Here is a 21,098-nt window from a genome sequence, read left to right on the forward strand (position 1 = left end):
AGAGAAGGAAGTGGAGAGGCCTCCACTGACCCTTACACCCTCAGTTAAGAGGCCAAGGAGAGGAAGTGCACAGGCGCGGACCTATGTCCCTGCTAGTAAAAATCTTCTATCTCAGGCTCGCAGTGGAATACAGATGGGTATTATACAGCTCAAAAATCTCCAGTTAGATGCAAGGTAAATAACCCTTCTTTCTCATGAGCACTAGGATTCAAACTGAAGGTTGGATTGATGAAGGGAATAATGCATTTCATGCAAACCAAATTAGTCATGGGTTAACAGTCTGATTCTAAGCTAATGAAATCATTTCAAAACAAAGTTTAAAAGTGGTTTGCTTTTAAACAGAATTTGAACACCGTTGGGTTACGGCTGTAAATAGAGCCACACCACATTCAACATCATTTTCACAAACTGCCCTTCAGGGTATGCTTAGGTTCAAGCATAATTTGTGAAAATGATTATGAAATTTGTTTGTCCTTGAAACCAAACAAACTAGTGTAGAAAGGGATTGGTCTGAAATAGTTTTCAAACACCATCTCTCACTTCGTGTAACAAAGACATACCTTTAAGAATGCTAACATTTTGCTGAACAGATAATGGTGACCACTGCAGTATAATCCAGTATGTGACTAGTGCTATTTCTGGTTCTTACACTTTTGTTGATGTGAAATCCAGCAAATCAAAACTAATTAATTGCTTTGAATTTCTAAAAACAGTCTGAAAGGCCTTTTTCTCATCACTACATTGGGAGCACTGACAGGGAGGTTAACTTATATTAATGGGAGTTACTCACACACTTCCACTTTTCATCAAAGGGAGGATGTATTCCTATAATATGTTTATCAGGAATTAAGTCTCTTAGCACAATGGGAGTTGTACTGGGAGGTGTTAGGCTAAATCAAATAAGAATACTCCTTGATGACAAATGTTAGAGTTCTTGAGTAAGAGCATAGGAATTTCTGCTGTCGTGTAAAGCTTGCATTGGAAAATATTTTCTCAGGTTTTTTTTCTCTTCCTCTTAAAGTGGGCCAGATGGAAAACATTTCGCCTGGGCAAATCATTGATGAACCCATACGTCCAGTTAATATTCCACGGAAAGAAAAGGACTTCCAGGGAATGTTAGAATATAAGAAGGATGATGAGCCAAAACTGATCAAGAATCTTATTTTAGGTAAATATTTTCCTTATTTGCAATAAACAATATAGGAACCTGGGATTTGCCTTATCAGATCAGATAACTGATCTGCGTAGTTTGGTATCTTAGGTTTGGCAATGTCCAGTTTACCTAATATTTTGGAGGAAGGTGAGACTTCTCCAATGCACTAACTCAACTGTATGCATCTTTATTGTAATGTTATCCTTCTTCTTGCTTAGTATATCGAATATTGGCAATGCCTTTTGTAATTCTCCATAAAAAATTTTAACTGGCAAATATTTTTTTTCTGATCCAATAGCTTTGTCAGAAAAATAACACTATTTGTAAAATAAATGCCATTGGTATTCATTGGCCAGAACTATGGTGATTAACTGAGGATCTGCAGCTATAGTGCACATTATACCATCTGATGAATTTAGATTTGATGTAAAGTTCTGTGTGTGTGTGTCTTTCTGGTTTTTCCCAGATCTGAAACCACGTGGTGTAGCAGTCAACCTGATCCCAGGACTACCAGCATATATATTATTCATGTGTGTCCGCCATGCTGATTACCTTAATGATGATCAAAAAGTGAGGTCATTGCTGACTTCCACTATTAATGGCATCAAAAAAGTATTGAAGGTTAGTTGTTTCATGTCCTTTATGAAAATGCAACTTGAAATCTACTTTTGCTTTTGTTTTAAAGAATAGAAAAAAGGCTTTCACCAATTTGGCTCTTAGTTACTGGTTAGTAAGTCATTCCCACAGGTAACTGCCTATCACAAAAATGTTGTTACCTGTCCCCAGATCATAGCTAGAGTTATACAGAATTAGTTTCACAATATAGTAGAGACAGTTTGACTCAAAAGAACAGTAGAAGTTATATTAACCCTTGTTTGATCCTAAAGAGCTTTCATCCTGCCCTCCACCCGTGCATGTATAATTTTGTGCACATAGTCACTTGCACAACTCATTCTTTATAGAACCCTTCCAATCCTCTTCATAATGCCACGCTGTTAACCCATATACTCCCATTGCTGTTTTGGTTGGGAGATTCCCAAATGGTTATGTGTAATTCTAAGGACTGTTCTGTGAGCTGGTAGAAAGGTTGAGGCCAGTGAACATTAATATCCTTAAATAGATTACCCTATGTAATTTTTATCAGGGCATTTTTCAGTCATTAAACAAAACAGCTACCATGACTGAAAAGCATTTAAGCAATGCACACCTTCTGGAAAAGCTTTAGTAAACACCAGTTGTGCAGGAATTCAGATAAAGTACTTAAGACAATATATGAATAGTCTTGGGAGAACAATGTGTCTAGTTATATCAGTTACTGCATGTTCCGTAAAGTGCTTCAGATTTAATTGTTCAGGAACCAGTTTCTAGGTTCAAAGCAAGCCTGGGGCTTTGTTTTTTCTTGTTAAGTTGACGTGTCAGGTTTATTAAAATTGTTACAAAGTGGTAGTAAAAGACCTCCAAATTCTAAGTTATGTTTTTGCTCCCCCTGCTGTACATCTTTATCCTCAGTGTTGCAGTTTGCTGAAACCAGTCATACTGTAGCACAGTGAGTACTGGTAAGAGAAAGTGCAGTAACAAACACAATCACCTAGATTTCAGCTCAGTTCACAGGACGGGGAAATGCCTGTAAAATTGGAAAAGAAAAAATTGGTTTGAAAAATAATATTTTGAAACTTCTACGAGAGGGTAAAAATGAATTTCACCGTTTTAAGAAAACACTTGCCTTTCAAATAATGTTATGGCAGTGTACAAAAAGCTGTCAAACATCAACATTACTATACTGGTAAGTCTATACAACTACCAGAAGAAAATGCGTGTATAGTGTTTTATTATTTTTAATTATTTTACAATGTATAGTGTATAATTTTTTGTTCTATTTTAGTTTTTAACATTTTCTTTTTCAATTTTTCTTATGAATCCAAACTCAAATGTCTTTGTTTTTGTCTTCAGAAAAGAGGTGACGACGTTGAAACTGTCTCCTTCTGGCTATCTAACACCTGCCGATTTTTGCACTGTTTGAAACAGTATAGTGGAGAAGAGGCAAGTGCCACTCCTGTTCTGTTTTTTTATTTTTATCATATGATTCATATTAGACCTTTCCCTTAAATTTAGTGTTTTGTTAAAATGCAAAATGAAAATAGGTGCAACAGTTAATGTGCACTAACCGTTCAACTTCAAAGGTGGGTTCAGATATGGCATGGCTCACAAATGAGGCACATTTGATAGTGTCAAGCAAGTTCACAATGTTTTCACAGCATTTGACTGTTCAAAATAATTGATGATCTTCGACCAAGAAAGATAGAAGACTGGTATAGTAAGGGGCTTACAGACCAGATAGGCTTGCATAGTGTCATCATACCAGTGGTATCAATCTGTGTTCCCATCAGATCTCAAAGTTAGGCAGTATCTCTAAGAAACACCAAAGGGCTTTGGAATAGGTGGTGGTAAGTTAGTAGATGGCATTGCAAGTCCATAGTGAACCAGTGTCCCAGCATGGTGCTAGAGGGCATCATGCTGGAAGTGCCATCTTTCAGATTATATACAAAATTAAGGTTTCAGCTAATTTTGGTAGTTAAAGATGCATGGCATTATTTGTAAAAATAAGGATGTTAGCCCATTAGCCATGGTGTCCTGAACACATTTCAAGTAAGGTAGAACATAGTTATCCATCTGATTCATTCCTGCAAATTTAATTAGATATTATAGGAGGGATTCTCTCCATAACCATCCAACGGAGAATTCCCCAAGATAAAATTGGAGGGTGGGATCTCTCACCTGCCGCAAAGCTGGCAGAAGTGTCTCCTGCACCAGATGCTGCCCACTGCCACGCAGGATGTGGGAAGGAGCTCTACTCAGCTATGCTGAGCCTCCACTGGTATATGACTATGCACCAGTGGTGTACATTGGTGCAACTCTGGGGCTTTACAAACACACAGCAGGGCACAGACCAGCCCAAAAAATGAGAAGCTCCGACACTTTCCACCCACCCACTCTCCTGCACTGATTGGAGATTGACCCTGAGAGAGAATCTGGCCTGTATCTCTGTGTAGAAAAGAAAAGGAATAATTGTGCTGCCTTGCTCTAAGCTTGTAAACCCTATTCACATCTCACTCCAGAAGTGGCTATATTTCAATGCTGCATGAAGTGATGCCTCAGTGTAGTGTTTATATCAGTTTAATTTTCTAATGTACTCTGTAATCCTTCAAGATGAAAGGTTTTGTGATGGTGGCAAAATTATAGTTATCTGAATATTAAAAAAAGACATTTAAGGTACACACTATATGTAGATCAGTGCTACTCAAAGTGGTAGTCTGCGGACCGGTGCCAGTCCGCGAGCCATTGGCTGCCGGTCTGCGCGCTCATTGAAAACAAAAATTGCCAGTCCCCCACATCAGATAGCTTGAGAAGCACTGATGTAGAGTACATATGTTACACTCCCCCTGAGAATGGGTCTAAATAGCAGTGTAGACAGTGAGGCACTGCTGAGGCAAGCAAAGACATTCCTGAAGCCTCTGGATATGTACCCTACATGCCCAAGCAGTGCCTCTCCTGTCTACACTGCTCTGTTTTTAGCAGTGTAGTCTCCTACTGCCAGAGCCTTTCCCCGCCACAGTAAAAAGACTATGGCAGTGGGGCACTGCTCCAGTGCGGGGAAGCAGCAGGGCAGGGCTCTGGAAGCTCCCTGCTGCTTCCCTCATGCCAGAGCCTTTCACTGACACGCTGTGGTGTGGATGCAGCCTGCTTTTCATTGCAGTGTGTAGCTATCCTGCACAGTACTGCAAGAGGTGTGCAGTGTGGATGTAGCCTTAGAGGGAGGTCTTTAAATGCGCCTTTCTATTCATACAATTCTTTAAAGGCCTAGAAAGACTATTTGTGCAGCTAGAAATAACGGGGGCAAAGTAGTGGTTTATTTGTAACTTCAGTAAATGCTTCAGATTCTTGAAGTTTCAAGGCAGTGTAGCCTGATCTACAGATTATGTATTAATTATATTGATTACTTACGAATCCTGAGTTATCACTTCGAGGGTTGATAGTTTCTTGTCCCAAGACCAGGCCCAGTATTATTCAAATTATTATATAGTTGGAAACCCCAATGTCCACAGTTGCAACACTCACTGCAGGAAGTCTTCAATATATTTACAAATAGTTTATCAATACATTTACACAGTCACAAACACCCCAACTCAGTAAGGTAGAAAGAGATACTACAGAATGCACATCTGCACATCCATATACTCACACCATCCCTTGTAGAACAGCCTGAACTGTTAGCCTTCATGTTCCTCATCAACATCACCTTTCCCCTCATCACCACTAGCCATTATTCTGGCACCTCCCAAGGACTACATCTCCTTCTACTGCCCCTAAGGGCAGGTCTTCACTACCCACCGGATCGGCGGATAGTGATCGATCTATTGGGGATCGATTTATCGCATCTCGTCTAGATGTGATAAATTGATCCCTGAATGCGCTCCCCGTCAACTCCGGAACTCCAGCTCGCGAGAGGTGGAAGCGGAGTCGACGGGGGAGCAGCAGCAGTCAACTCGCCGCCGTCCTCATGGTCAGGTAAGTTAACCTAAGATATGCCGACTTCAGCTATGCTATTCATGTAGCTGAAGTTGCGTATCTTAGGTTGACTTTGCCCTCCCCCAGTATAGACCAGGGCTAAGAGTGATGCAAGGGTTTTTCCCCTTTTCCTTATTTGTATTTCCTTACCTTACTAATGTTGGAGTATCCTTTTCCTATAGGTTAACATATCAATGATCTCAGTTTATTATCATATATGTCAATTCGTTACCATGGCCCTCTTGTGGTTAGTTATTTGTAGATGTAGCTTATGTACCTGTTATGTACGTCAATTCATATATATGGTCGAGTCATGTTCCTGTGGTCAGAAATTCCCCTTAAACACTCTATTTTTAGCTCCCTGATACTTGGAGTTTCCGTTGGGTCATTTTTCTGTTTAAAGTTTATCTGTTCAAAGTTCATAGGCCTCAAGCCTTATGCTAACTTGCTGAAGCTAATATCTGACAAGATACAGGCCTGTAGGTTCCTTGCATTAATGCTGAATATAATGCAAAGCAGTGAATATAATAAAGGCAAGCTCAACCTATGATAGAAGTCATTTGATCCATATCCAAAATGCAAATCCAAGTGTTAGCTGCAATAGAACCAACTTTTAAATGAAATGTTTTGGGGATGTAAGCGGGAGAATGGGAATGGATTTTCAAAGGAGTATTACTCGCCTACAGTAAGAAAAAAATATACATGCTATTTTGTACACTGAAGCATTTGCTTCCATTGTCTTGTGAATTCAGGGATTTATGAAGCACAACACGCCTCGTCAGAATGAACACTGCCTCACCAATTTTGACTTGGCTGAATACAGACAGGTATTGAGTGACTTGGCTATTCAGATCTACCAGCAGCTCGTCAGAGTGTTAGAGAATATTCTGCAGCCAATGATTGGTAAGGCAAAATTAAATTCTTCTAACTTTCCAGCTATATTAATCAAAATAAATTTCTCCCTACTCAATGAGAATGTGGTAGTATATGATGTCTTGTATTTTCCCTTAAATGGTATATTTATATTAAAGCACCCTACTAGTATTCTGTTTATAAATGACTAGTATAAGCAGAGATCAGGGAGAGAGAATGAAAGCATAACTCTGTTGCTACTCCCCCCCACACTATGACAGAATAGCTGGATGTACCATATAAATGCTTGTAATAAAGTAATAATATTGTCAGCAGTGAAGTAGTTAACAATGTTGATATTTAAATTCACATTTTTTTAAATGAAAATGATTTATTCTAGATCTCTAAGCAAAGCCCATTAAATTCATGTATCTCCCCTTAAGACAATATTGATATTTAAATTTTCACTTGGCTGCAGAGTCAACTCATCATTTAGATGAATGGAGCAGCTCTTAGCTCCACTGAAGCTATTGCTTATCTAATTGAAGACTCAGGAAAAAAGTACTATATTGAGCCACATTCAGGCTTTCTTTACAACCCTACAGACTAGGCTCTTTTTAAAATTGTAATGGAAACTTAACTTCGATTCTGCAGAAATTAGTGGGGGCAATTAGAAAAGATCTGGAATGGTATAGAATGGTGGCCAATAGAAAGCTCAGTCTACTACTTGTATATAAATATTAATTACTATTGTTTTGTAAAAATGTGTATATATTTGGGCATTTTTCAGCTATAGTAATAATGTTGTCAATCAAATGCAGTTTCAGGAATGCTGGAGCATGAAACTATTCAAGGCGTCTCAGGGGTAAAGCCACCAGGGCTGCGAAAGAGAACGTCCAGTATTGCGGATGAAGGGACCTACACGCTGGACTCTATCATTCGACAGCTGAACACATTCCACTCTGTAATGTGTCAGCATGGTATGGATCCGGAGTTGATCAAGCAAGTTGTCAAGCAAACGTTCTACATCACTGGGGCAGTAACCCTGAATAACCTCCTCTTGCGCAAGGACATGTGCTCCTGGAGCAAAGGGATGCAGATACGGTGAGAGAGCGCTCCATAGTATTTTCACTCGCCTCTTAAATGTACTGTTGGCTGTAAGAATGGATTTGTTATGCTCAGATAATTGTTTTGAATAATAGTTGTATTTCAGCATTCCATCTAAGAGAGAAGTGTGCCGGACTCCTTTATGCTGGTTTTGAGGGTTTCTTGCACTTAATATTTCACCAGGAAGTCATCATGTAATTTAGGGGTAAATCTTGGTTCCACAAACAAAGCTTCTGTAGGATGAAGTTGGGGGGAAACAAAATTAATTCCCTTTTATCTGCAAGTAAGGCTCAGCCCAGATGGTCAACACCTGCTACTGCAGAGTATGGGGAGGTGTAGCAAATGTTCCTCATTGCTTAACCTTGTCAGTTTGTGGCTCAGTGGACACATGATGTGTTCAGATCTATTGTCGTTCCTCTTTTTCCCAGTATGGGACACATTTTATTCATTTTTTGGTGTCTGTTGCCCAGTATATTCTGTTTGTATAGTGTTATCATATTCATCTCCTAAGAAGCTTTGAAAATCTCAGCCTAATATACAAGGGTGAAATCCTGCTTGTCTTAACTGCACAGAGTAGTCCCATTGAGGTGAATAAGGGGAACAGAGTTAGGCTGTACATCCAAACAGAGCCAAACAAGGAGGAGAAGCGGTAGATAGAGAGTGTTTGGCCATTATTTTCAAATATTCTTTGGAACTCAGGGTGTGAAGGCTTCTAATGGCACAGCATAGGGTTATTAAATAATTCTCAGGAAAATCAATTGAAGGGAGCTGCTATGGAAATAAACTTTACGGAAATTATAACTAGGTACTGTGTGAGGGAAGTACCCACAAAAACAAAATATGGGCATTAATTAAACAGAAAATCTAAAGCTCTTGATATTTGGTCAGACTTGAACAGTAGGAGTGAAAACATTCTTGGGGGGTTTCCTCTTTTAACAGGTACAATGTGAGTCAGCTTGAAGAATGGCTACGTGACAAAAATTTGATGAATAGTGGGGCTAAAGAAACACTGGAACCTCTAATTCAGGCCGCACAGTTGTTACAGGTGAAAAAGAAGACGGATGAAGATGCAGAAGCCATTTGTTCAATGTGCAATGCTCTAACTACTGCTCAGGTAATCCACCCCTTATCCTGACAGCTGTTACATTTATGCGCACCTCTAAACTGTGTTTTTTCTAGGCCTGCATGTGCTTCCATCTCAGAGATTGGGTATTTCTGATCATGTTGTTGTAAATAAGCATAATGAAAACAGAGGTCGAATGGGATAGTGGGTCCTCTCCCAAGGTCTGTGCACAAAATAGGTTCCAGGTTGTACTGCTTTAACGATACCAGTATAGTTAAGATGGCACGATCCCACCAATGTGGATGCAGTTATGTGGGGGGGGGGGGAGTGCGATATACTAGTATAGCTAAGGGGAATAAGCTATACTGGCATAAAGGTCCTTTATACCAGTGTAATCCGTACTCAGGGTTGTACCAGAATAGTTAGTTCAATTGAAAAAACACTACAGGTGACTGAAATAGTTATATCTGTACAAAATCCGTGTAGGCTAGGCCTTTGACTCCAAGAATAAGAGATGCCTGTGTACCATACTACTACATTCCAGCCCAATCCCAATCCCTGCATCAGAAATGTAGACGTACCTGTTGCTTTTGCACTTTAAGAAAAAGTTCCAATTTCAGAAGTTTCAAATTTTATTTAAAAAAATAGAATCATGAAAAAAGTACAGAGATTTTTACTTAAGCTAAAGAAAGTTATTCTGTAACATTTGATGTTCCCCTTACTGATGTCTGTCTTTTTCTTGGATTGGGGTCTTCGTCCTACATTTAGGGCTCTAACTTGTTCCATTTAAAATCAGTGGAAATTTTACTACAGCCTTTGATGGGAACAGGATAGGGTCTGAAATGTAGGACCAAATTCAGGTAAAGGAAGTAGCAACACTTCCACTGACTTCAGTGGATGTAAGATATTATTGCTGCTGATTGATTGTCTTCTGGTAATTTTCACAGTGTGGTAGGCACTGCCCACACATGTGTCCGGCAATAGTGCCTGTCCCAAAGGACACACAATCTAAGAAGACAAGTGATATATGAAGGATGGAGAGAGTGAGCGAGCACTAACCTTTACATTTTAAAAACAGTCGTCAACCTCTGATCTCCTCCTGTGCTGGTATTAGCTGATCAATTTCGTGTAGCTGTCATGGAAGAAGTAGGAGTTGCCAGTGTGCCAGGATCAGCTGTTTAATAATATTGTACAGCTATGTATTTTCACATAAAAAAATATAAAAGGCTTGTTTATTTTAAATATGTGCCTTAATTTCTTATAGCATATAGTAATTTCTTAAATGAGTAAGAAAATTTCAAATGCATTGATTTGAAAAAAACTGTAACCAGCACTTGTAGACAACTAATTTAGAAAGATATTTTTAAACATTAAGAATAGGATGCATATATATTTAATTCAACAATAGACTGAAACCAAGAACTGTTGTTTTTCTTCACAGATTGTAAAAGTTTTGAATTTGTATACTCCAGTTAATGAGTTTGAAGAAAGGGTCTCAATATCATTTATACGTACGATACAGGTAAGTCTGTTTTTTGCCCCACATATTGTTGAGTTAGTTCTACAGGAGCTCATGCTCAAATAAATTGGTTAGTCTCTAAGGTGCCACAAGTACTCCTTTTCTTTTTAGGAACACATCAGTGAGCCAAAATAAGTGTTGTCATAAAGTACAGTGCAATATTCAAAGTAAAGCAGGCTTGTCAACTACATTTTCTTTTCTTCTTCTGTAATACAGATGTGATACCAAGACATTTACCATATATACTTATTCATAAGCCGAATATTTTTGGTAAAAAAGTGACGCATCAAAGAACGGGGGTTGGCTTATAAACAGGTCTACACCAAAATTTGATGATTTTAAACTCTATGAAATCATTGAATTGAATATCTAATACATTGTCATTTTGTTTACCTGGAGTTTCTGCAGGCATGGAGCCCCTCAGTTCCCTGTGGCCGCGGTTCGCCGTTCCCAGCCAATGGGAGCTGCAGGAAGTGGGAACTGAGGGGCTCCATGCCTGTGAACGCTCCAGGTAAACAAAAGGTCCCAACCCGCCAGCGGCTTACCCTGACAGGCCGGGAGCCAAAGTTTGCCAACCCCTGAAATATAGGGTCAGTTTATGAAAGTGTCATACAGTTTTTACTATTTTTACTTATCCATCTTGGGGGGTCGGCTTATAAACAAACGGGCTAATGAACGAGTATATACGGTATGTTTATTGTAGACTGTCACAATTTCTGCTACGATTTGCAGATTTAAACTAATGTAGACTTTATAAACTTTCTATCACTATTTATTTTTAAAATGAATTCTAGGTACCTGATTTTCAGAAGATGACATAATTTTTCTATCTCTGTATCTTTATTTGTGCACACTCCACTATACTCACTTTTCAAGCATTAACATTTGTAAATGCAAGTGAGGAAATTTGTACACACCAAACCCATTCATTCAAATTTTTTTTACACAAGAGGTCAATTTGAGACTACTTTGAAAACTGAGCCATACATATCAGAAGTTCTCAATTCAGCTCTTCTAATTTGAAAAATATGATGAGAATTAAACATTTTTTGAAAATTCAGAGGAATACTGGCTAGTTAATTAATTTTTAAAATTATCTGGTATCTATTAGGGGAACAATAAGATTGATAAGGGAGATTGACAAGATACAATAACTCCTCACTTAACGTTGTAGTTATGTTCCTGAAAAATGCTACTTTAAGCAAAATGATGTTAAGCGAATCCAATTTCCCCATAAGAATTATGTAAATAGCAGGGGTTAGATTCCAGGGAAATTTTTTTCACCAGACAAAAGACTATATTTTATATATATATACACACGTATACACAGTATAAGTTTTAAACAAACAATTTAATACTGTACACAGCAATGATGATTGTGAAGCTTGGTTGAGGTGGAGGAGTCAGAGGGTGGGCTATTTCCCAGGGAATGCCTTACTGCTAAACGATGAACTAACACTCGGCTGAGCCCTCAAGGGTTAACGCGTTGTTGTTAATGTAGCCTCACACTCTACAAGATAGCACAAATGGAGGTAGGAGACACAGCATGGCAGAGAGAGACAGAGACACACATGGGGGGAGGGGGGGTGAGACAAACACGGTGTATGTGTGTGTGTGTGTGTGACGTGCATTGTCCCTTTAAGTACGCTGATCCCACTCTAAGGACACTGCCTTTTTAAGTAGATCTACAAGCTCGGTCCTGAGCCCTGTTTTATGTCCCCCCTTCCCCCCGCCCTGTGGAAATGGGGGGCAGGAGCAGTGGGAGGGGGACACCCTGACATTAGCACTTCTCCTTCCGCCCCTGCACAGCAAGCAGGAGGCTCCTGGGAGCAGCTCCAAGGCAGAGGGCAGGAGCCGCAGCAGCATATGGCAGTGGGGGGAGGGACAGCTGAACTGCCCGGCAATTGATAGCCTGCTGGGCGGCTGCCACACAAGGAACGATGGGGAGCTGATGGGGGGCTGCTGGGCCACCCTGGTTCCAAACCCCCCTCCCCCCACTAGCTCCAGCGGCTGCTCTTCCTGCAAGCAGTGAACAAAGCAGGCAGCTGCGAAACAACGTTATAAGGGAGCATTGCGCAACTTTAAACGAGCCTGTTCCCTAATTGATCAGCAACATAACAATGAAACAATGTTAACCAGGACAACGTTAAGTGAGGAGTTACTGTAAAACCAAAATAAAACAAATTAATCATTCTGCATACTCACTGAAGAGGTACAGTTAATATATGCTGGAAAGGTCCCCTACCCTCTGCAGAAAATCTAAATGTTTCTTCAGATTTGTTATGAAGGAAAGACATGCAGATCCAAAGCTGCTCAGGGGCAGCTCTGATTTATGTGCCCAACTGTTACAAAGGGTCCAGATCAAGCTACCAAATGTATATGTATATATTTTGCACTGAACAGTAGTCAAATATTTAGTATGACAAGCTCAAACAATGACATGTTTTCTTTTTAATAATTTCTTTCTCAAGAGAATGTTTAAAGCCCACAAAGTAATGATAACTGTAGCTCACGAAAGCTTATGCTCAAATAAATTGGTTAGTCTCTAAGGTGCCACAAGTACTCCTTTTCTTTTTGTGAATACAGACTAACACGGATGTTACTCTGAAACCTGAAAATCAAGTATAACTGATTATAAGCTCCAGTTTTATTTACAAAAAAAGCATGATACTAAGCAACTCAAATCCAACATGATTATTTTTGATCTGCCTTTGCTGCAAGATGAAGTATTAACACAACCAATTTCTTATCTTTTATAGATGCGTTTACGAGACAGGAAAGACTCTCCTCAGCTGCTAATGGATGCTAAACACATCTTTCCTGTTACTTTTCCATTTAATCCATCCTCTCTTGCATTAGAAACCATTCAGATTCCAACCAGCTTGGGCCTAGCATTCATCTCACGTGTCTGAACCAAGGCTGCACTGTCAGCTATTGACAATGAGTCTGTTGCCTGAAATCTGAATCCATTAAAACATAGTGAGCCACTGAAAATACGTTTTTGAAGGGACAATACTGTATATGCCCAGATTTTTAGTATGGGTAGCTGGAAATCTACATAACTGTACCACAACTGGAAGGCTGGTAGAAAGATGTGCATTTGTATAGGTCATTATTTTCGTGTAGACACATTACTGATTGTTACGTTTCCAGAGTATGAATATAGGGCTAGGGCAAAAATTGTCTTCAGCTGCCTAGAGACATTTTTAGATCTTTAGTAACATATTTAAATAGTGTACATTAAAATCCATACACAATCTGCTCATAGGCAGGGACCAATAAAGACAGACACGGTACTATAAGTGGAGGACTAGAAGTAAGGCATTTTGTAGTAGAATACATAGTCATGTAGGAATCTGTTTCTCCATTAGAGTTTTTGACAATTTAAACATAGCAAACTGGCAATATATAAAATAATTTGTTAAACAGCTTCCTTATTTATGTCAGTATGACATAAATTATGAAGTTTTAAAGTCTTTTGGCTTACTATGCGGTATAACATAGGAGTTCATTTGTTAGTACTGTGATTTACTAAACATATTAAACTGCTGCTGAGTATTGTGTTCTTTAAAATGTATGACAGTATCCTTTATTAGGCACTAAAATAGGAGACTTCACTTTTTCTTATCAACTTTGTTTACAGTCCAATGCAGTCCATTCTTTTAACTGGATTTATGCAAATGTCAACAAATATCACCTGGAAAGGAAAAATGGTAACTAAGCACAAGTAGCACATTGGAAGTTACATGACAGTTTTCTTTAAAGATAGGATACAAAAATATTCGTCTTGTGGCAAAATGAACAAAAGTCAGTCATGATTATTATAATTATTTCATATTTTGTAGTTGGTCAGGGTTTTTCCTTTGTCCAATTTTAGTCCAAGGAAATGGCATTGTATTTTTTCAATATCATCCATTTTATGTCTTTGCCACACTTTTTAAGATGTATTCTCAAATACCTAGAATGAAAGGGGAAATTCCTTGAGTAGGCCAATACCTTCATTAGTCTATATATTGGCTTCTGGAAACGTACAACAAACATTGACTGGAAAGGGAGTATTTAAAATTGTGCAGTTTTTGAATCTATCCACATAGTTCAATGAACCTATTTAACAAAAAGATTACTTCATGATAGAAAAATAGTTTTAAAAAAAATCTATAAAGTGTTCTGTAAGATCCAGAATGCACAATGAGAAATTATAGTTGTTTTGGCGTCTGCACTTCCACTCAGAAAGAATATTCCCTCTTTCACTCCTCAGATCTTCTCCAGTGTGGAATTTATATTTTAAAATATACAGAGGCCTTGGTCAACACTCCATTTCTGAATTTTAAAACATGGTCAGTGATGTATAGTTCAAATATACATATGAAAAAGTTGCACATTACTAAATTGTAGAGTGCAATATCTTAATGTATCATGCAAATTAGCAACTTAGCATGAACATTTATTTCTTTATAAGAATAGAAAAGTATTCTAGAGGTATACTTTTAGAATGTTCTGATACTAATCAGTTTGCCTGCAAACCTACAAAATCATTTTGCTATCAGCTGAGCAGACCAATACATTTCAGTTATGTTTTATTTGAGATATATACATGCACCTTATATATGGTGACTGATAAAATGTATAATAAAGAAAGCTTGATCTTTGTCAGTACCATTTTGAAATGCTCATGCCTTTTTATTTTCAGAAGTGTGTGCCCGTTTTTTGTGTTTTATAGCTCACTACTGATACGTTTCGGTACCTACAAGTAAGCATTGCATCTTTAATTTGGATGATCTTTGTTAAATTATTTTCATATGCAAAGTAAACCAAAAGCACTTCATTCAAATATGTTTGTTACTTTATCTCTGACGCCAAGGATAATATAAGCTGGCTCCAAACACAGTATAATATAATATGGTGGAGTGTACTAATCTTTCAAAGTTTCAGGAAGTACTGCACTTGTTAATATGTCATGAAAAAGCTCTGATACCCAGTAATAGCATAAGAGCAGGAAATAGGTGAGACATTTAGAAAAATAGAAACTTTTCTCCTCCTGTTTAAATAAAACTGGCACAACAGTATATTCATACTGTAGATCAGGAAATATATCTACTACTTAAACACATAGTTATGAAAATTGATGTTTAAAATGTATTTTTGTTTTTAAAATTTGTTTACTGGTATAAAGCCTTACTGTGTCTTGTTTCCTTAACAAAGTAGTAGTAAGTTGTTTATAGGTATTATCCATAAACTCAGTGGTTTGAGTAGTGTTACATTTATATCACATTAAAAGTATATGCTGCTTGACATGTTTTAAAGGAAAATATTTCTAAGTTGAAATAGATGTGTACTTGGTAAATCATCTACAATTTTACATAACAGTATTTTACATGCACTTTTCAGAAGTAAGGATTTTAGTCTTGATTTATGATATAAAATATTTTTCACCTTAGGTTTAAGGTCTCTTTAAATAACCATGGAAACAAATATAAACATCTTTTACCAACTTTTTTTTTCCTTTGACTCATGGTTATGCTCTTTTAATGTGGACATAACTTTTATATTTTAATTTATTCTCTATTGATATAGTAGATTCTGTTGGATGCTGGAAATTATTAATTTGTCAATGTCCCTTCTGACATATATAACCATTCTAAAGATGTTGCACAATAATTACCTCATTGAGTTTGGTATATTTTTAGTCCAGTGATTATTTTGCTCTGCTTTTTGCCACATAATCTTCTATCCAAATTTTAACAAATTGTTACCCAGGCTTTAATCCGAGATGGAACTTGAAAGTGCTTAAAGAATTTTGCTTTATTAAATGTGATTAATCTAGTCTACTTGATCAGAATTGAAAGATATGGTATACGTCATCTTTGAAAAGTTGATTTTTTTTTTAATCCGTTAACAGTTGTTCCATACCTGGAAACACCAGCATTTGAAAGCTGAAGGTCTGTATCATTTAGGATTTAAAACTGAACACATTTCAAAATATCATACAAGAATTCTGAGAGAATTCCTTTTGTTTTTTAAGATGCTGATAGTTCATCTGATAAATAAAAGCCTTTAAATGGGTTTTCACTCTATATCACCACCATACATGGGTGAAAACCAAAACAATTCACAATGACACAGGCTTTGAAATGTTGTAGTGTCTGATGTTGTATTTAGTAAACGTGTGCACCATAAACACTGTACCCTATTAGCTGTCACTGAAAAATGTCCAAATAAAAACCAACTCCACAACTGTTGTTTTAGTTTTTCTGTGACTATTTAAACAACGGATATATTCAAATGAGGCCCAATCCAACCCCATGGAAGCCATCAGGAGCCTTTCTATTGACCTGAAAGGGCAGCTGGTTCAGGTCCAGGATGTCATACATGCCCGTGCACACAAACAGATTCATACTGACAGAACCTTCTTCTGTAAATACATCTATACTGTTTGTGTCTTTTGTTGTACAGAAAGCAATTCTGTCAGTATGTTAACATGCTACTATTTCAGAGTGCATGGAAAACAAATTTATGCTAATGAACAGAAGAAAATTAAGGTTGCGAATTAAACAAAAACACAAGACTTCTGTGCCCTGGAAGCTCTAAAACCAGACGGTGTTTTTAGTGGAACTTTATCTTAATATCATAAAGAACTTAGTGTATCCGACCTACTGTGACACTCCTGGGGATACCCACGGTGGTGAGGAAGCCTTGTCGGTCAGTGCCTGCCAAGGGTCAGCTCCCCAACCCCAGCAGCCATGGGCAACATAAGCACTCCCCTCCAGGTCTACACAGGCCCAGCTCTATCTATACAGATTAGTGATAGGCTCACTCCAACCCTCAAGCCCCCCGAGTGTCCCCCTGGACTGACCACGCCCTGATCTACTGGATGCTCACTGAATTCACAGAATCTGCTGCTCCCAAAGAACCAGTACACACCAGCTTACCACTTTCACCTCAGGATCATCACTCTGCTTAACACACACCACTTAGATATGTTTATTTAACAACATAGAGTGATTCAAGAAGTAGCAAGTCAAAGTATTGGAAACAAATGGTTGCATGTAAAATAAAATCATACTACGCATTCTAGAACATACTCACTTTAACTAATTACTGTCATGTCTCACGTTGCTCACCACCATTTCTCAGCCAGGTAGGCTGTGATCCCTTTTTCACAAAACAAGCTTGTCTCTGAAGTGAAGAATAGTACATCTCTCCTTGAAATCCCATATACATCAAAATAGTGGTTTGATCTTTATTCATAAAGCAGGCCCCCTCCTGCCGTATGTTTCTTTCTATAGATTTTGCAATCTCGTGTCAATTTTGTAACCTTAATTAATTGGTGGCTCCATTGTGAGCCAGGCAATGACCAACTAGAGAAAGAACCGTTTATTTCCCCCATCTGAACAGAATCTATCACAGGGGTCGGCAACCTTTCAGAAGGGGTGTGCCGAGTCTTCATTTATGCACTCTAATTTAAGGTTTTGCGTGCCAGTAATACATTTTAACGTTTTTAGAAGGTCTCTTTCTATACGTCTATAATATATAATTAAACTATTGTTGTATGTAAAGTAAATAAGGTTTTTAAAATGTTTAAGAAGCTTCACTTAAATTAAAACGCAGAGCCCCCCGGACCAGTGGCCAGGACCCGGGCAGTGTGAGTGCCACTGAAAATCAGCTCGCGGGCCACCGTTTGCAGGCGTGCCCTAGGTTGCCTACCCCTGATCTATCACCTTCTAGTGACCTGTCTTAACTTACATACCTTAAAACCACAGTTTTCAGGATAGATATATATCTCCTTAAATATCATTCACATAGACATTTTGCAAAGACTGTGATGACCAGTAAGCTACCGGCTCTTGGTAGAGACCTTACGTGCCAGCCTTTGATGAATTATTATGCATATACCAACCCTAGGGGATACCTGTAACCCCCCTATTCACCTCTTATGCCATCTGCCAGTTGGCACCTGGATCACACCAACATCATTATAGTTAGCTATATTTTGAGCTTTTGTTAATTTGTCACAACCTTAATATTTAAATTTGGGCTTTTGTATATTTTATTCCCTTGCTGGTTTAATAAAATGTAAGGAAAAACCCAAATGTAATTTTATAAAGAATGCAATTAACAAAGTTACATTTCTATTATCACTTGTTTACTCAGGAATGGTTTCCTTGGTCATCTTCAGTAAATTATATCATTTATATTTTACTAATAAAGATTTACCCAAGAGAAACTGTTCCACTTGTTCCAGTAGGTATCTTTTGAGGTACAAGACTACTGTATCTGTGTACAATAATTATAAAAATCAGGGGGGTAAGTTACTGTACAAACTGCACACAACAGCTACATTTAATAATTCGATTTATTTTTCTTTTTTAACACTAGATTGAAGTATGTGTTATATTTCTTCATTTTGAGGGAGATTTTCAATACCACTGAAGAGCGATAAATATCTAATGCTCATTTCTGCTTCAGAAAATCTCCTCCTTCAACCATTTGGCGTCACAAAATGTAGTCATTGATAAATGTTTTAAATCCAAATTAAGGAGACTGGATTCTATTTAATTGCCAACAAAATTAAAAAAGAAAATTCCCCAATTACCGGACTCTCAGCCCAGAGTCCTTTGCCTATAGCTATGGCAGACTGAGCCAGCCTCCTTTGAGCGGACTGTACACATTAGTAGATGTAAAGAACCATCTAACAACATGATGGAAAATGTTTATAAAGTCACTAATTTCCAAGCTAATACCTTGGAAAATGACACATTCAGAGCTTCTTTAATACAGCTGGCGTGTCTTAAAAAAATGTCAGGGAGGAGACTGCTCTCCTGCTTTAGGGAACCCTGCAAGCTGTAGCTCTGTTAAATTCAGAACCATGTTTGGCCATGTCTAGACTGGGGATTTGCCCCAATTACAGCCACTATAGCTGCAGCAGTGCACCCCTTAGTACTGATAGAAAGAGCCACTATTTGTTCCCTTTGCTGGAAAGTAGGGTAAGCTATTGGTGCAAATTGCCGCTTTCCCTGTCTGTCTTTGGGGCACGCACCATAGAATCATAGAATATCAGGGTTGGAAGGGACCCCAGAAGGTCATCTAGTCCAACCCCCTGCTCGAAGCAGGACCAATTCCCAGTTAAATCATCCCAGCCAGGGCTTTGTCAAGCCTGACCTTAAAAACCTCTAAGGAAGGAGATTCTACCACCTCCCTAGGTAACACATTCCAGTGCTTCACCACCCTCCTAGTGAAAAAGTTTTTCCTAATATCCAATCTAAACCTCCCCCACTGCAACTTGAGACCATTACTCCTCGTTCTGTCATCTGCTACCATTGAGATATGTTGGTGCTTGGCCCCAGACTGCGAATTTGCCTCAATTCCAGCAAAGCAGAGCAGAGATACAACGGTGTTTGAGCAGCCATGGGTGGGCAAAATCAGGCTTGAACAACATCTCGGGAGCAACTGTGTGGACAAGCTCTGGCACTCCTCTCTGCTGGTTTTCCAGCCAAGTTGAGGGCCACCACGTTTACCCACCGTTTGAGCTAAAGCATGGGACGCTCGTGGTGAGCCCGAGCGCGGTCAACCCATGTTAAAACAACTTTCACAAGCGGGTGCTCGGCTCCAAGACTCGGCTAGGAGGTGCCCTCAAGTCCCTGCCCCGTGCTCTAGCCCTGCTCGGAGGCACGTCCCCTGTGCGTGGTGGGGGAAATGTCTCCGCCGGTGGAGGGGGGTCTCTGTCCAGCGGGGTGGGGAGTGAAGCTGGGTTGGTCTCTGTTGTGGGGTGTATGAAGCCCCCCCGGGGGTAGGAGATCTCCGGATTGGTCTTTGTTGGGGGGGGGGGGTATGAAGCCGGATTGGTCTCTGTTCGGGGAGGGAGGCGTATTTAGCTCTGGGAGGGGGGGGAGTGAACTCCGGACTGGTCTCTGTTGTGGGGGGTATGAAGCCCCCCGAGGGAGGTGAATTCCGGATTGGTCTTTGTTGTGTGGGGGGGTATGAAGCCGGATTGGTCTCTGTTCGGGGAGGGAGGCGTATTTAGCTCCGGGGGGGGGGGGTGAACTCTGGATTGGTCTCTGTTGTGGGGGAGTATGAAGCCCCCCGGGGGGGGTTAACTCCGGATTGGTCTCTGTTGTGGGGAGTATGAAGCCTCCCCGGGGGGGGGGGGTTAACTCCGGATTGGTCTCTGTTGTGGGGAGTATGAAGCCCCCCGGGGGGGGGGGGTTAACTCCGGATTGGTCTCTGTTGTGGGGGAGTATGAAGCCCCCTGAGAGAGGTGAACTCCGGATTGGTCTCTGTTGTGGGGGAGTATGAAGCCCCCCGGGGGGCGTTAACTCCGGATTGGTCTCTGTTGGGGGGAGTATGAAGCCCCCCGGGGGGGTTAACTCCAGATTGGTCTCTGTTGGGGGGGTATGAAGCCCCCGCGGGGGCTGAAGCCTGATTGGTCTCTGCCCGGGGGGTGGCTGAAGGCCCCTGGGGGCCCAGCGGCAGGTCCGGTGTCGGCTCAGGAGGGGCCGGAGCGGGACACACCTGGCGCGGCGCCGCCCCGCCCCTCGGCCCGCCCGGGAGCTGCCAGCTGCGGAGCGAGTCCGGCTCCTTCCCCGAGGCGCGGAGCAGCGGCCCCATGGCGCTGGCCGAGCTCTACACGCAGGTGAGCCGGGCGGGTGCGAGCGAGGCGAGGGGGGCCGCGGCGTCCCTCCAGCGCGGGGCCCTGCTGCCCCCGGCCCCTCCCCTGCGGGCTGGGGGGCGAGGGGCCGCGGCCGCGCTCAGGGCAGGGGCACCTGCCGCTCTGGGAATGGACGGAGGGGAAAAGTTTCTGCGTGGGCAGGGCGAGCCGGCTGGGCCTGGCCCCCGGAGCC

At 40.2% G+C, this 21,098-nt stretch overlaps 2 protein-coding genes across 7 annotated transcripts in view; both read left to right on the forward strand.

Moving 5' to 3' along the window:
* Nucleotides 1-16,494, forward strand: part of MYO5A (myosin VA) — a 218,803-nt gene extending 202,309 nt beyond the window's left edge. For all 5 annotated transcript variants that reach the window (XM_073303845.1, XM_073303846.1, XM_073303848.1 and 2 more), the window contains 8 exons: nt 1,022-1,168; nt 1,620-1,774; nt 3,104-3,193; nt 6,472-6,622; nt 7,393-7,675; nt 8,618-8,792; nt 10,183-10,263; nt 13,020-16,494. In XM_073303845.1, coding sequence (XP_073159946.1) covers nt 1,022-1,168; nt 1,620-1,774; nt 3,104-3,193; nt 6,472-6,622; nt 7,393-7,675; nt 8,618-8,792; nt 10,183-10,263; nt 13,020-13,172 — 1,235 coding nt within the window. In that variant the 3' untranslated portion in view covers nt 13,173-16,494. The remainder of the gene's footprint in view (nt 1-1,021; nt 1,169-1,619; nt 1,775-3,103; nt 3,194-6,471; nt 6,623-7,392; nt 7,676-8,617; nt 8,793-10,182; nt 10,264-13,019) is intronic.
* A 4,315-nt stretch (nt 16,495-20,809) lies between these two features.
* The window catches only part of MYO5C (myosin VC), a 59,814-nt gene continuing 59,525 nt past the window's right edge, over nt 20,810-21,098 (forward strand). For both annotated transcript variants that reach the window (XM_073303850.1, XM_073303851.1), the window contains exon 1: nt 20,810-20,890. In XM_073303850.1, coding sequence (XP_073159951.1) covers nt 20,864-20,890 — 27 coding nt within the window. In that variant the 5' untranslated portion in view covers nt 20,810-20,863. The remainder of the gene's footprint in view (nt 20,891-21,098) is intronic.

Source organism: Lepidochelys kempii, chromosome 10 (assembly GCF_965140265.1).
Source record: "Lepidochelys kempii isolate rLepKem1 chromosome 10, rLepKem1.hap2, whole genome shotgun sequence".
NCBI classification, from domain to species: domain Eukaryota; kingdom Metazoa; phylum Chordata; order Testudines; family Cheloniidae; genus Lepidochelys; species Lepidochelys kempii.